Source organism: Chanos chanos, chromosome 3 (genome assembly GCF_902362185.1).
Source record: "Chanos chanos chromosome 3, fChaCha1.1, whole genome shotgun sequence".
Taxonomy (NCBI): Eukaryota; Metazoa; Chordata; class Actinopteri; order Gonorynchiformes; family Chanidae; genus Chanos; species Chanos chanos.
In genome coordinates, this window is record NC_044497.1 from 1,177,501 (window position 1) to 1,192,500 (window position 15,000).

General features: G+C 46.5%; 1 protein-coding gene across 1 annotated transcript in view; it reads right to left on the bottom strand.

Moving 5' to 3' along the window:
• Window positions 1–12,650: 12,650 nt before the first annotated feature.
• Window positions 12,651–15,000, bottom strand: part of ntn2 (netrin 2) — a 17,903-nt gene continuing 15,553 nt past the window's right edge. Inside the window, exons 5-6 of the mRNA XM_030770197.1 lie at window positions 13,299–13,373; window positions 12,651–12,985 (exon numbers count right to left, since the gene is read on the bottom strand). Coding sequence (XP_030626057.1) covers window positions 12,651–12,985; window positions 13,299–13,373 — 410 coding nt within the window. The remainder of the gene's footprint in view (window positions 12,986–13,298; window positions 13,374–15,000) is intronic.

Genomic DNA, 15,000 nt, shown 5'->3' on the forward strand with positions numbered 1-15,000 from the left:
AGTGTGAAACCTGTGGGGTTGTCAGTGAGTGTTAAGGTAACAGTGCGTCTCTGTAGAGGTGTGTGTGTGTGTGTGTGTGTGTGTGTGTGTGTGTGTGTGTGTGAGAGTTAGACAGTGTAGTTGTGTCAGTGTGAAACCTGTGGGGTTGTCAGTGAGTGTTAAGGTAACAGTGCGTCTCTGTAGAGGTGTGTGTGTGTGTGTGTGTGTGTGTGTGTGTGTCTGTGAGAGTTAGACAGTGTAGTTGTGTCAGTGTGAAACCTGTGGGGTTGTCAGTGAGTGTTAAGGTAACAGTGCGTCTCTGTAGAGGTGTGTGTGTGTGTGTGTGTGTGTGTGTGTGTGTGTGTGTCTGTGAGAGTTAGACAGTGTAGTTGTGTCAGTGTGAAACCTGTGGGGTTGTCAGTGAGTGTTAAGGTAACAGTGCGTCTCTGTAGAGGTGTGTGTGTGTGTGTGTGTGTGTGTGTGTGTCTGTGAGAGTTAGACAGTGTAGTTGTGTCAGTGTGAAACCTGTGGGGTTGTCAGTGAGTGTTAAGGTAACAGTGCGTCTCTGTAGAGGTGTGTGTGTGTGTGTGTGTGTGTGTGTGAGAGAGTTAGACAGTGTAGTTGTGTCAGTGTGAAACCTGTGGGGTTGTCAGTGAGTGTTAAGGTAACAGTGCGTCTCTGTAGAGGTGTGTGTGTGTGTGTGTGTGTGTGTGTGTGTGAGAGTTAGACAGTGTAGTTGTGTCAGTGTGAAACCTGTGGGGTTGTCAGTGAGTGTTAAGGTAACAGTGCGTCTCTGTAGAGGTGTGTGTGTGTGTGTGTGAGAGTTAGACAGTGTAGTTGTGTCAGTGTGAAACCTGTGGGGTTGTCAGTGAGTGTTAAGGTAACAGTGCGTCTCTGTAGAGGTGTGTGTGTGTGTGTGTGTGTGTGTGTGTGTGAGAGTTAGACAGTGTAGTTGTGTCAGTGTGAAACCTGTGGGGTTGTCAGTGAGTGTTAAGGTAACAGTGCGTCTCTGTAGAGGTGTGTGTGTGTGTGTGTGTGTGAGAGTTAGACAGTGTAGTTGTGTCAGTGTGAAACCTGTGGGGTTGTCAGTGAGTGTTAAGGTAACAGTGCGTCTCTGTAGAGGTGTGTGTGTGTGTGTGTGTGTGTGAGAGAGAGTTAGACAGTGTAGTTGTGTCAGTGTGAAACCTGTGGGGTTGTCAGTGAGTGTTAAGGTAACAGTGCGTCTCTGTAGAGGTGTGTGTGTGTGTGTGTGTGTGTGTGAGAGAGTTAGACAGTGTAGTTGTGTCAGTGTGAAACCTGTGGGGTTGTCAGTGAGTGTTAAGGTAACAGTGCGTCTCTGTAGAGGTGTGTGTGTGTGTGTGTGTGTGAGAGTTAGACAGTGTAGTTGTGTCAGTGTGAAACCTGTGGGGTTGTCAGTGAGTGTTAAGGTAACAGTGCGTCTCTGTAGAGGTGTGTGTGTGTGTGTGTGTGTGAGAGTTAGACAGTGTAGTTGTGTCAGTGTGAAACCTGTGGGGTTGTCAGTGAGTGTTAAGGTAACAGTGTGTCTCTGTAGAGGTGTGTGTGTGTGTGTGTGTGTGTGTGTGTGAGAGTTAGACAGTGTAGTTGTGTCAGTGTGAAACCTGTGGGGTTGTCAGTGAGTGTTAAGGTAACAGTGCGTCTCTGTAGAGGTGTGTGTGTGTGTGTGTGTGTGTGTGTGTGTGAGAGTTAGACAGTGTAGTTGTGTCAGTGTGAAACCTGTGGGGTTGTCAGTGAGTGTTAAGGTAACAGTGCGTCTCTGTAGAGGTGTGTGTGTGTGTGTGTGTGTGAGAGTTAGACAGTGTAGTTGTGTCAGTGTGAAACCTGTGGGGTTGTCAGTGAGTGTTAAGGTAACAGTGCGTCTCTGTAGAGGTGTGTGTGTGTGTGTGTGTGTGTGAGAGAGTTAGACAGTGTAGTTGTGTCAGTGTGAAACCTGTGGGGTTGTCAGTGAGTGTTAAGGTAACAGTGCGTCTCTGTAGAGGTGTGTGTGTGTGTGTGTGTGTGTGAGAGTTAGACAGTGTAGTTGTGTCAGTGTGAAACCTGTGGGGTTGTCAGTGAGTGTTAAGGTAACAGTGCGTCTCTGTAGAGGTGTGTGTGTGTGTGTGTGTGTGTGAGAGAGTTAGACAGTGTAGTTGTGTCAGTGTGAAACCTGTGGGGTTGTCAGTGAGTGTTAAGGTAACAGTGCGTCTCTGTAGAGGTGTGTGTGTGTGTGTGTGTGTGTGTGAGAGTTAGACAGTGTAGTTGTGTCAGTGTGAAACCTGTGGGGTTGTCAGTGAGTGTTAAGGTAACAGTGCGTCTCTGTAGAGGTGTGTGTGTGTGTGTGTGTGTGTGTGTGAGAGTTAGACAGTGTAGTTGTGTCAGTGTGAAACCTGTGGGGTTGTCAGTGAGTGTTAAGGTAACAGTGCGTCTCTGTAGAGGTGTGTGTGTGTGTGTGTGTGTGTGTGAGAGTTAGACAGTGTAGTTGTGTCAGTGTGAAACCTGTGGGGTTGTCAGTGAGTGTTAAGGTAACAGTGCGTCTCTGTAGAGGTGTGTGTGTGTGTGTGTGTGAGAGTTAGACAGTGTAGTTGTGTCAGTGTGAAACCTGTGGGGTTGTCAGTGAGTGTTAAGGTAACAGTGCGTCTCTGTAGAGGTGTGTGTGTGTGTGTGTGTGTGTGTGTGTGTGTGTGAGAGAGTTAGACAGTGTAGTTGTGTCAGTGTGAAACCTGTGGGGTTGTCAGTGAGTGTTAAGGTAACAGTGCGTCTCTGTAGAGGTGTGTGTGTGTGTGTGTGTGTGTGTGAGAGTTAGACAGTGTAGTTGTGTCAGTGTGAAACCTGTGGGGTTGTCAGTGAGTATTAAGGTAACAGTGCGTCTCTGTAGAGGTGTGTGTGTGTGTGTGTGTGTGTGTGAGAGTTAGACAGTGTAGTTGTGTCAGTGTGAAACCTGTGGGGTTGTCAGTGAGTGTTAAGGTAACAGTGCGTCTCTGTAGAGGTGTGTGTGTCTGTGAGAGTTAGACAGTGTAGTTGTGTCAGTGTGAAACCTGTGGGGTTGTCAGTGAGTGTTAAGGTAACAGTGCGTCTCTGTAGAGGTGTGTGTGTGTGTGTGTGTGTGTGTGTGTGTGTCTGTGAGAGTTAGACAGTGTAGTTGTGTCAGTGTGAAACCTGTGGGGTTGTCAGTGAGTGTTAAGGTAACAGTGCGTCTCTGTAGAGGTGTGTGTGTGTGTGTGTGTGTGTGTGTGTGAGAGTTAGACAGTGTAGTTGTGTCAGTGTGAAACCTGTGGGGTTGTCAGTGAGTGTTAAGGTAACAGTGCGTCTCTGTAGAGGTGTGTGTGTGTGTGTGTGTGTGTGTGTGTGTGTGTGTGTGTGTGTGAGAGTTAGACAGTGTAGTTGTGTCAGCGTGAAACCTGTGGGGTTGTCAGTGAGTGTTAAGGTAACAGTGCGTCTCTGTAGAGGTGTGTGTGTGTGTGTGTGTGTGTGTGTGTGTGTGTGAGAGTTAGACAGTGTAGTTGTGTCAGTGTGAAACCTGTGGGGTTGTCAGTGAGTGTTAAGGTAACAGTGCGTCTCTGTAGAGGTGTGTGTGTGTGTGTGTGTGTGTGTGTGTGTGTGAGAGTTAGACAGTGTAGTTGTGTCAGCGTGAAACCTGTGGGGTTGTCAGTGAGTGTTAAGGTAACAGTGCGTCTCTGTAGAGGTGTGTGTGTGTGTGTGTGTGTGTGTGTGTGTGAGAGTTAGACAGTGTAGTTGTGTCAGTGTGAAACCTGTGGGGTTGTCAGTGAGTGTTAAGGTAACAGTGCGTCTCTGTAGAGGTGTGTGTGTGTGTGTGTGTGTGTGTGAGAGTTAGACAGTGTAGTTGTGTCAGTGTGAAACCTGTGGGGTTGTCAGTGAGTGTTAAGGTAACAGTGCGTCTCTGTAGAGGTGTGTGTGTGTGTGTGTGTGTGAGAGTTAGACAGTGTAGTTGTGTCAGTGTGAAACCTGTGGGGTTGTCAGTGAGTATTAAGGTAACAGTGCGTCTCTGTAGAGGTGTGTGTGTGTGTGTGTGTGTGTGTGTGAGAGTTAGACAGTGTAGTTGTGTCAGTGTGAAACCTGTGGGGTTGTCAGTGAGTGTTAAGGTAACAGTGCGTCTCTGTAGAGGTGTGTGTGTGTGTGTGTGTGTGTGTGTGTGTGTGTGTGTGAGAGTTAGACAGTGTAGTTGTGTCAGTGTGAAACCTGTGGGGTTGTCAGTGAGTGTTAAGGTAACAGTGCGTCTCTGTAGAGGTGTGTGTGTGTGTGTGTGTGTGTGTGTGTGTGTGTGTGTGAGAGTTAGACAGTGTAGTTGTGTCAGTGTGAAACCTGTGGGGTTGTCAGTGAGTGTTAAGGTAACAGTGCGTCTCTGTAGAGGTGTGTGTGTGTGTGTGTGTGTGTGTGTGTGTGTCTGTGAGAGTTAGACAGTGTAGTTGTGTCAGTGTGAAACCTGTGGGGTTGTCAGTGAGTGTTAAGGTAACAGTGCGTCTCTGTAGAGGTGTGTGTGTGTGTGTGTGTGTGTGTGTGTGTCTGTGAGAGTTAGACAGTGTAGTTGTGTCAGTGTGAAACCTGTGGGGTTGTCAGTGAGTGTTAAGGTAACAGTGCGTCTCTGTAGAGGTGTGTGTGTGTGTGTGTGTGTGTGTGTGTGTCTGTGAGAGTTAGACAGTGTAGTTGTGTCAGTGTGAAACCTGTGGGGTTGTCAGTGAGTGTTAAGGTAACAGTGCGTCTCTGTAGAGGTGTGTGTGTGTGTGTGTGTGTGTGTGTGAGAGAGTTAGACAGTGTAGTTGTGTCAGTGTGAAACCTGTGGGGTTGTCAGTGAGTGTTAAGGTAACAGTGCGTCTCTGTAGAGGTGTGTGTGTGTGTGTGTGTGTGTGTGTGTGTGTGTGTGTGAGAGTTAGACAGTGTAGTTGTGTCAGTGTGAAACCTGTGGGGTTGTCAGTGAGTGTTAAGGTAACAGTGCGTCTCTGTAGAGGTGTGTGTGTGTGTGTGTGAGAGTTAGACAGTGTAGTTGTGTCAGTGTGAAACCTGTGGGGTTGTCAGTGAGTGTTAAGGTAACAGTGCGTCTCTGTAGAGGTGTGTGTGTGTGTGTGTGTGTGTGTGTGTGTGTGTGAGAGTTAGACAGTGTAGTTGTGTCAGTGTGAAACCTGTGGGGTTGTCAGTGAGTGTTAAGGTAACAGTGCGTCTCTGTAGAGGTGTGTGTGTGTGTGTGTGTGTGAGAGTTAGACAGTGTAGTTGTGTCAGTGTGAAACCTGTGGGGTTGTCAGTGAGTGTTAAGGTAACAGTGCGTCTCTGTAGAGGTGTGTGTGTGTGTGTGTGTGTGTGAGAGAGAGTTAGACAGTGTAGTTGTGTCAGTGTGAAACCTGTGGGGTTGTCAGTGAGTGTTAAGGTAACAGTGCGTCTCTGTAGAGGTGTGTGTGTGTGTGTGTGTGTGTGTGTGAGAGTTAGACAGTGTAGTTGTGTCAGTGTGAAACCTGTGGGGTTGTCAGTGAGTGTTAAGGTAACAGTGCGTCTCTGTAGAGGTGTGTGTGTGTGTGTGTGTGTGAGAGTTAGACAGTGTAGTTGTGTCAGTGTGAAACCTGTGGGGTTGTCAGTGAGTGTTAAGGTAACAGTGCGTCTCTGTAGAGGTGTGTGTGTGTGTGTGTGTGTGAGAGTTAGACAGTGTAGTTGTGTCAGTGTGAAACCTGTGGGGTTGTCAGTGAGTGTTAAGGTAACAGTGCGTCTCTGTAGAGGTGTGTGTGTGTGTGTGTGTGTGTGTGTGTGAGAGTTAGACAGTGTAGTTGTGTCAGTGTGAAACCTGTGGGGTTGTCAGTGAGTGTTAAGGTAACAGTGCGTCTCTGTAGAGGTGTGTGTGTGTGTGTGTGTGTGTGTGTGTGTGTGAGAGTTAGACAGTGTAGTTGTGTCAGTGTGAAACCTGTGGGGTTGTCAGTGAGTGTTAAGGTAACAGTGCGTCTCTGTAGAGGTGTGTGTGTGTGTGTGTGAGAGTTAGACAGTGTAGTTGTGTCAGTGTGAAACCTGTGGGGTTGTCAGTGAGTGTTAAGGTAACAGTGCGTCTCTGTAGAGGTGTGTGTGTGTGTGTGTGTGTGTGAGAGAGTTAGACAGTGTAGTTGTGTCAGTGTGAAACCTGTGGGGTTGTCAGTGAGTGTTAAGGTAACAGTGCGTCTCTGTAGAGGTGTGTGTGTGTGTGTGTGTGTGTGAGAGTTAGACAGTGTAGTTGTGTCAGTGTGAAACCTGTGGGGTTGTCAGTGAGTGTTAAGGTAACAGTGCGTCTCTGTAGAGGTGTGTGTGTGTGTGTGTGTGTGAGAGAGTTAGACAGTGTAGTTGTGTCAGTGTGAAACCTGTGGGGTTGTCAGTGAGTGTTAAGGTAACAGTGCGTCTCTGTAGAGGTGTGTGTGTGTGTGTGTGTGTGTGTGAGAGTTAGACAGTGTAGTTGTGTCAGTGTGAAACCTGTGGGGTTGTCAGTGAGTGTTAAGGTAACAGTGCGTCTCTGTAGAGGTGTGTGTGTGTGTGTGTGTGTGTGTGAGAGTTAGACAGTGTAGTTGTGTCAGTGTGAAACCTGTGGGGTTGTCAGTGAGTGTTAAGGTAACAGTGCGTCTCTGTAGAGGTGTGTGTGTGTGTGTGTGTGTGTGTGAGAGTTAGACAGTGTAGTTGTGTCAGTGTGAAACCTGTGGGGTTGTCAGTGAGTGTTAAGGTAACAGTGCGTCTCTGTAGAGGTGTGTGTGTGTGTGTGTGTGTGAGAGTTAGACAGTGTAGTTGTGTCAGTGTGAAACCTGTGGGGTTGTCAGTGAGTGTTAAGGTAACAGTGCGTCTCTGTAGAGGTGTGTGTGTGTGTGTGTGTGTGTGTGTGTGAGAGAGTTAGACAGTGTAGTTGTGTCAGTGTGAAACCTGTGGGGTTGTCAGTGAGTGTTAAGGTAACAGTGCGTCTCTGTAGAGGTGTGTGTGTGTGAGAGTTAGACAGGGTAGTTGTGAAGGAGATGGGATAGATGGATGGAAGGATGGACTTTTGTCTTGAGGATGAAAGTTTGTTTGTAAACCCTGAGGAGGAGATGAGTTGAGAAGGTGAAGAGGGGATGAGAGATGAGAGGATGAGAGAGGAGAGGAGTAGAGAGGAGAGAGATTTAAGAGGGGGAACAGAGTGGATAGTGTGACTGTGTGTGTGTGGAGGGGGGATTTTGTGTGTAAAGGTTCATCTCCCCACCCTGCTTTGAAAATAAACAGAGTGTCGGATGCCTTCATCACCATGGTAACCAAACACCACCCCCATCACCACGGTAATCTAACACCACCCTCATCACCATGGTTACTCAGCCTGCCTTTACCACAGCCAGAAACCATGTGCTGCTCCAATCTACAAACACACACACACACACAGACATGCAACCATGCACCCTACATGCACACACACACGTACACACACAAACACTTACACAAACAAAAACAATGCATGTTCTCATTAACTAATAATTTATTTTCTGTTTAGGATTTTAAAAGTCAGTGGTCACTGTGGTAAAATGTACAGAGGAGCATAATAATAAAACAATACGAAAAATAAAACAGTTTCCCAAAGAATTGTCCCTATCAGGGTCGGACAAAACATCTCAAAATACGACAGGGTTCGGCATGAGCCAACCAACATAAGTCTGTGAGAGAGAGAGGGAGAGAGAGACAGAGACACAGAGAGAGAGAGAGAGAGAAACAGAGAGAGAGAGACACAGAGAGAGAGAGAGAGAGAGAGAGACAGAGACAGAGACACAGAGAGAGAGAGAGACACAGAGAGAGAGAGAGAGACAGAGACACAGAGAGAGAGAGAGAGAGAGAGAGAGAGAGACAGAGAGAGAGAGAGAGAGAGAGAGAGAGAGAGAGAGAGACTCTGCAGGTCTGGATCCTTCATTCTCTCTCATGTCATTAGTTGTTGCAGGAAAAGCTGCTCTTCCACTGTTAAGACAATCATTAACTTTACAAAAACACGAGTAGGACAAAACTCTTCCATATCTCATATTTACAGCGCTGTCTGAGGGCGGAGTCTGGAGTCTGTGTTTGGGATTAGAGACAGACACGGGTGGAAAGATCCATGTCCTGGATTTCAGTTGCTGGTCCTCAGAGTGAGACGTCAGGCCTGCCGGTGCGTGGGTCTGTTGCTAACATTTTCAGCCCAGGGTTACTCAAGCAGCATGCTTTTCTCATTATACCGAGTTAAGCTAGGATGACAAATCTGAGCTTTGTTAATACACACACACACACATATTTATATTTGTATATTTATATATATATAAATATATAAATATATATATATATATATATATATATATATATATATATATATATACATATAACGTAACCTGTTTCCTCTTATTTTCGGAAATGCCCTATCTTCCGTCAGATTAGCCATAAACAATGCACTGCTACCATGGAGACAATGTTCACAGGATGTTGTCTGAACTCTGTACGTTCTGAGAGTAGAGCCCACAGTGCTGCAGTGGTCTGGCCACGTCCTCTGGCTCCTTTGCGATACTTTAGGAGTGGAGCTGGTTTTAAAGGCCTGCTCCAGTTGTACCGCTAATCATCTGTTCCAACATATCTACGGTTGGAAATGTGTGTCTGAAAACGAGGTGGTTTTTAGGTGCTCAGAGCACAGACTCATAGGACATATCTAAAACATAAAGTGTGTGTGTGTGTGTGTGTACCGTGTATGTTTGTATCCCGCTGCTCAGTGGTCCTCCGTTTGTTCTTCACAAACAACCATCTGTTCTGATGCATATTTGTCCTGGGTCATTTCTCCACCTACTCTACTGTTTTCCAAAGGTTTTTTTTTTTCTTTTAGAAAACAGATGGTGTCACGTCCGCTGGACAGGGGCTGTAGGAGCAACACGGCATCAGTGGGCCATGAATTCGGTTTAACGGTGAAATTCTGTTTAGCTTTGCTCTTGCTGATGGTGAAGTTTTTCAATATTAATAAACGTCATTTATGGAGTTCCTGTAACAACCTTGTCTCTCGTCCGGCCCTGGCTACGTGTCAGCTGGCTGCACGCAACCTTCTCCTTTCTCATTCCGGTTTTTTAACAAGCTCCACACACACACACACACACACACACACACACACACGCACACACACACCTGTGAATGTTGATGAGGGAAAAAAGACGTCTCTTCTCTCCTGCCAACAGTCTTTGTGGAATCTGGCTTTCTGACGGGCAGGTTTTTCTGGTGTGGGGGGAGAGGAGGGGATCAAACTCTCCGTCTCTTAAACGATCACAGATTTCACAGACCCTGTGTTAATTACGCTACACAGGGGCGCTGCCATCACGGCAGCTTTTACTCTGCTTTTTCTTTCAAATGTACGAGAGAGAGAGGTGCCTACGCTTCTGAGTGAACACGTAACACACGCATGTCAATCGCATCCTAGCTGCACACACACACGCGCACACACACACACGCACAGAGCCGTGTGGAGTCCTGCCATCTGTTGTTTGGTTTTGTGTGTGTGTGTATTTGCGTGCATGTGAGTGTGTGTGTGTGAGAGAGAGAAAGAGAGAGAGACAAAGAGAGAAATATCGTAGTGGTTTGAGCAGAAAACTTCAACATCAACTATTTAAACTCCTCAGGTTGGGGAATGCCAATGGAACTAATAGGAATTTCACTTCCCAGTACAGCGGGCTAACTCCAACATAATCTCGCAGGACAAAGGGTAACTCAGACGCTACGTAGCAAAACACTTGTGCCCCTTTCTCTAATGGTTACCTTAACATTCATAATGCTCTCTCAGTCAAGCTTGTTTCCTGTCTGAGTGAAATATTTGCACCTGGTCTTTGTAAAAATGCTGTTCAGCTGTAGGAATGCAATGTGTAGACAGCATGAAGAAAGAAGAGGAAGAAGAAGAAGAAGAAGAAGAAGAAGAGGAGGAGGAGGAGTGGTTGTAATTGAGACATTCTCTGTGTTTGGGATTGGGTCAGGGTATACATTCCCTAAACAAACAGAAGTTTAGTCATCTCTCTTTCTCTCTCTCTTTCTCCCTGAAAAACACAACCAGTCCCTCCATTCCTCCACCCTTTTCCACATCCCTGACTTTTTTTTTTTAATATACATTCTTCCGAAAAATGAAAACAGAACTTCTCTCAGTGGTGATCTTGGCATAAGAATATTGTTAACATATCTATGAGAGAGAGAGAGAGAGAGAGAGAGAGAGAGAAAAGGAGAGAGAGGTTTGGACAAATGACAACCCAAACACCACAATCAGAGTGGTAAAGAAGCAAAATGACACTCATTGCTCCAGACAGGCAGTGGAAACGCTCTCTCTCTCTCTCTCTCTCTCTCTGTGTGTGCGCGTGTGTCTGTCCCTGACCATCTCTCTTTCTCTGTTGTTGTTTTTAAATAACACATAAAAAAGTTTAGTGGCAGCCAAATGCAAACAAGGATTTCCATCTCTGAGTGCTTCTTCCCTCTCCCTTTGTCTGTTTTCATTTGAAATGAAAGTGATTCACTCTTGGTGGGAGATTAAAGAGGGCTGACTGAGAGAGAGAAAGCCAGAGTGTTCTGGAGATTTCTCCTGGTGTGTATAAGTGATGTTCGTGTTGGTTAATGTCTTTTTCTGTTTTCTGTTAACAGAACAAGTACAGAAACATTCTCTTTTGGCAAAGGAAAAAGAGGAGGGAGTCCATCTCTCCAGAATACGACTTTCAGTGGGAGCAGAAGGAAAGCTTGGTCTGTCTCTTGATATAGTTATCCATCCACCCAAATAAGAGTCCTCAAACAGTATCCAGTCTTAACACAACACACACACACACACACACACACACACACACACCAGTGTGACAGACACAGAGCTGCTGGTAATGCTGTGGAGCAGTGGAAGATGAGCTGGATCAGTCAGGCTGGGCTGGGTGGTTGGGTGCGCTAGTCCTGATGGGTTCTCTGTTCTCTGAAGTTTTCAGAGTTTGACTGAGCTGCCTGTGAGGACTCCTCAGTGGGCGTGCCCTCTGATGATGGACAGCTGAAGGGGAGGAGCCATAGGCGCAGAAGGACAGGTACTTTAGGACAGCAGACTGGGGTATTTATGGTTGGAGAGGCAGTTTAGTGGGGTATTTGGGGCTGCAGAGGCAGTTTGGTGGGGTATTTGGAGTAGTAGAGGCAGTTCAGTGGGGTATTTGGGGCAGTAGAGGCAGTTCAGTGGGGTATTTGGGGTGGCATAATCACTGGAATGCAGTGCGCTGGGCAGTAGAGGCAGAGGAATGGGGCAGTAGAGGCAGTAGGAGTGGGGCAGTACAGAAAGAGGAGTGGGGCAGTAGAGGCAGTAGAGTGGGGCAGTAGAGGCAGAGGAATGGGGCAGTAGAGGCAGAGGAATGGGGCAGTAGAGGCAGTAGGAATGGGGCAGTAGAGGCAGTAGAGTGGGGCAGTAGAGGCAGAGGAATGGGGCAGTAGAGGCAGTAGAGTGGGGCAGTAGAGGCAGAGGAATGGGGCAGTAGAGGCAGTAGGAATGGGGCAGTAGAGGCAGTAGAGTGGGGCAGTAGAGGCAGAGGAATGGGGCAGTACAGAAAGAGGAGTGGGGCAGTAGAGGCAGTAGGAGTGGGGCAGTACAGAAAGAGGAGTGGGGCAGTAGAGGCAGTAGGAATGGGGCAGTAGAGGCAGTAGAGTGGGGCAGTAGAGGCAGAGGAATGGGGCAGTACAGAAAGAGGAGTGGGGCAGTAGAGGCAGTAGGAGTGGGGCAGTACAGAAAGAGGAGTGGGGCAGTAGAGGCAGTAGGAATGGGGCAGTAGAGGCAGTAGAGTGGGGCAGTAGAGGCAGAGGAATGGGGCAGTAGAGGCAGAGGAATGGGGCAGTAGAGGCAGTAGAGTGGGGCAGTAGAGGCAGAGGAATGGGGCAGTAGAGGCAGTAGAGTGGGGCAGTAGAGGCAGAGGAATGGGGCAGTAGAGGCAGAGGAATGGGGCAGTAGAGGCAGAGGAGTGGGGCAGTAGAGGCAGAGGAATGGGGCAGTAGAGGCAGTAGAGTGGGGCAGTAGAGGCAGAGGAATGGGGCAGTAGAGGCAGGTTGTGTAATAGAGTCTCTCTGGTCAGGATGAGCTCAGAGTCAGTCTTTCAGTTTGATTATCTGTGCTCCACTTGTCTGGTCTGACAAAGACGAAAAACCAATGCATTTACAGATCAGCTGATGAGGGGTAGGGCTGGTCCACAGGGCTGGTGGTTCATGGGGGGGTTGGTAAGGGACGGGGTAAAAATGGACGTCTTGTCTATTGTCGCGAGGACAGTGTCTCAGGGTGTGTGTAGTCCAGCTTTAAACAAGTTACACTCTTTTTAAAGGTCCCTTTACAAGGCTGACCGACAGAAAAAAACATATATACACACACTCTCTCAAACCCACACACACACACACACACAGACACACACACACAAACAGTCGGATGACAAAAACAAAACAATAGTAACACATTGTGCCCAGTGTCCTCCTTCAGCACATATACACACACACACGTGCACACACACACAGATGCATGCGGCAGCGCACACACACACACACACACACATACAGATGCATGCGGCATTTTCCCCCTGAAATATGTGCAGCAGAGAGGGGGACTAGGTGAGGGTCAGGGTCGGTCCAGAGGCAAAACAGTCATGGTCAAAATCGGGTCAAAATGGGGGTCAAATGTGTTAAAGGTCAAAGGTGAGCAGGAGGGGGTCGTTCTGCGCTTCCCATCATGCCTTGCTGCACTTGCCTTTTTTCTCTTTGCGCTGGAACTTGCGTAGTCGTCGCGCCCAAACGTCCCTCCACTGAATGACCAGACTGGTCTTATCCGCCACCAGCCCCACCCTCTCAGGCCCACTCACACCCTCACTAGTCCCCAGGATCAGGTAACGCTTGCTCATCTGGATGCGTGGACATTTACAGGCCAAATCCTTCATATGGATCCACAGAATGTGGTCGCCTCGTTTCAGAGGGTCCCCGCGACTCTTATAGACTGACACAAGGTTCACAGAGAACTTGGCCCAGTCGCCAACGGTCTCCATATCTAACACACTCACCTGGACGGCTGTGAACACACACACACACACACACACACACGCACACACGCACACACACACACACATCAATGGGATCAGTTTGTGCGACCTGTCATATATAAATGAGATATCACATTCTTGGATTCAATGATATGTCTGCCTTGTTCAGAATGAACAAACACACAACATCATCACATGCTACTTATCTTTTTTTTAAGATGCATATTCTGAAAAGTTGTACTGAAAATATTACTGTCTTATATCCACTAAGGCATAATTTTTGCAAATAGACATTCAGCAGAGAAATGGTGTTGGGAATACATCATTTTGGAATTTTCTTACCATAATCTTTCTTACAATATTTCTTCATATTGATCTTCAAATTTCCTTTCACGGGTTTACAGTAAGACTCACAATCTGTTCCGAGAGAGAGAGCGAGAGAGAGAGAGAGAGAGAGAGAGGGAGAGAGAGAGAGAGAATGTGCATCTGTCTGAAGTGGCAGTACCTACCAATCCATTAAAAATCAGTGGAAAATTCCTCTCTCACACACACACACACACACACACACACACACACACACGCACACACACAATTTCTGGATATGTTCTGTTGGAACAGGTCTGTAGTGCTGTGAAAAATGGCCTTGAACAAATCTCCCATAATCCCATGCAATAAACCACAGTCTCAGAAGCCTGGAGAACTCTCTGTCTCTACGCCCTGTGACCAAATTGCACCCACCCGCTGTAGGTCACTGAACAGGTAATGCACCTACCCGCTGTAGGTCACTGAACAGGTAATGCACCTACCCGCTGTAGGTCACTGAACAGGTAATGCACCCACCCGCTGTAGGTCACTGAACAGGTAATGCACCTACCCGCTGTAGGTCACTGAACAGGTAATGCACCTACCCGCTGTAGGTCACTGAACAGGTAATGCACCTAGCTGCTGTAGGTCATTGAACAGGTAATGTATGAAGGTAACGTGTAAAGAGTACAGTATATTAGTTATTGTTATACTATAGAAGGTATTGGTAATGTATAAAGATGACAGTACATCAGTTATCGGTCACATGTAACGATTATGGTATATCAGTCACTGGCAGTATATCAGTCATTGGAAATGTGTAGAGAATACAGTATATCAGTCATTGGCAATGTGTAAAGATTATGGCATATCAGTCACTGGTAATGTGTAAAGATTATGGCATATCAGTCACTGGTAATGTGTAAGGATTATGGCATATCAGTCACTGGTAATGTGTAGAGAATACAGTATATTGGGAGCAAGTGTTCACTGAGCTCATTCACCTCCTCCGGAGTGTATCTAAAATGAAAATAAACACTTGGAAATTTGTGGGACATTCCAGAATTGGAGGACATTTTCTGTCCCACCCATGACATTTCAAATAATCCATGCACAAAGCACTAAGACATGCACTTGTTGTGTAAATTATACACGTCCTGAGACAAAATGTACTTGGTTGTAGCTCTCGAGCATTCCCTAAAATTTTTCTCTTGTCCCACCAACTTGCATATCAAATATAACAGTTAAAATAAGTTTTAAATCTACTTTTTTTTGGTGTGATTTTGTTGATATATGTCTCTTGTAATTGTTAAAATAATTTGTTTAATCATCAACATATTTTAAGTAATAGTAATTAAGTTGTGTCTCACAACATGTGTTCAACCCTGCTACCGAGACCTATTTAGCCTGGCAGAGGAAAAGAAAAAACAGTGAGTCACATGACACAGAGGAAATTATATCATCAAGCCATTTGCTAAAACCACAGGTAGACCAAGGGTAAGTCCTCTCATCTATTTTTCATATTTTCTCAGCCTTGATTGAGTGTGTCACTCTAACCACCCAACACAACCCTGTTACTCGAATCATCAGAATAAGACAAATGAATTTCAAATTCTTCTTTATTTATATAACTAAGTTTCTCTTTGACCTTGACAGTAACGCTACATTCCACAGCTAGCATCTATTCCTGAGAAAAAGCTAGCATTAGCATTGATTTGCAACCCTGTTACTTTAACTTGTA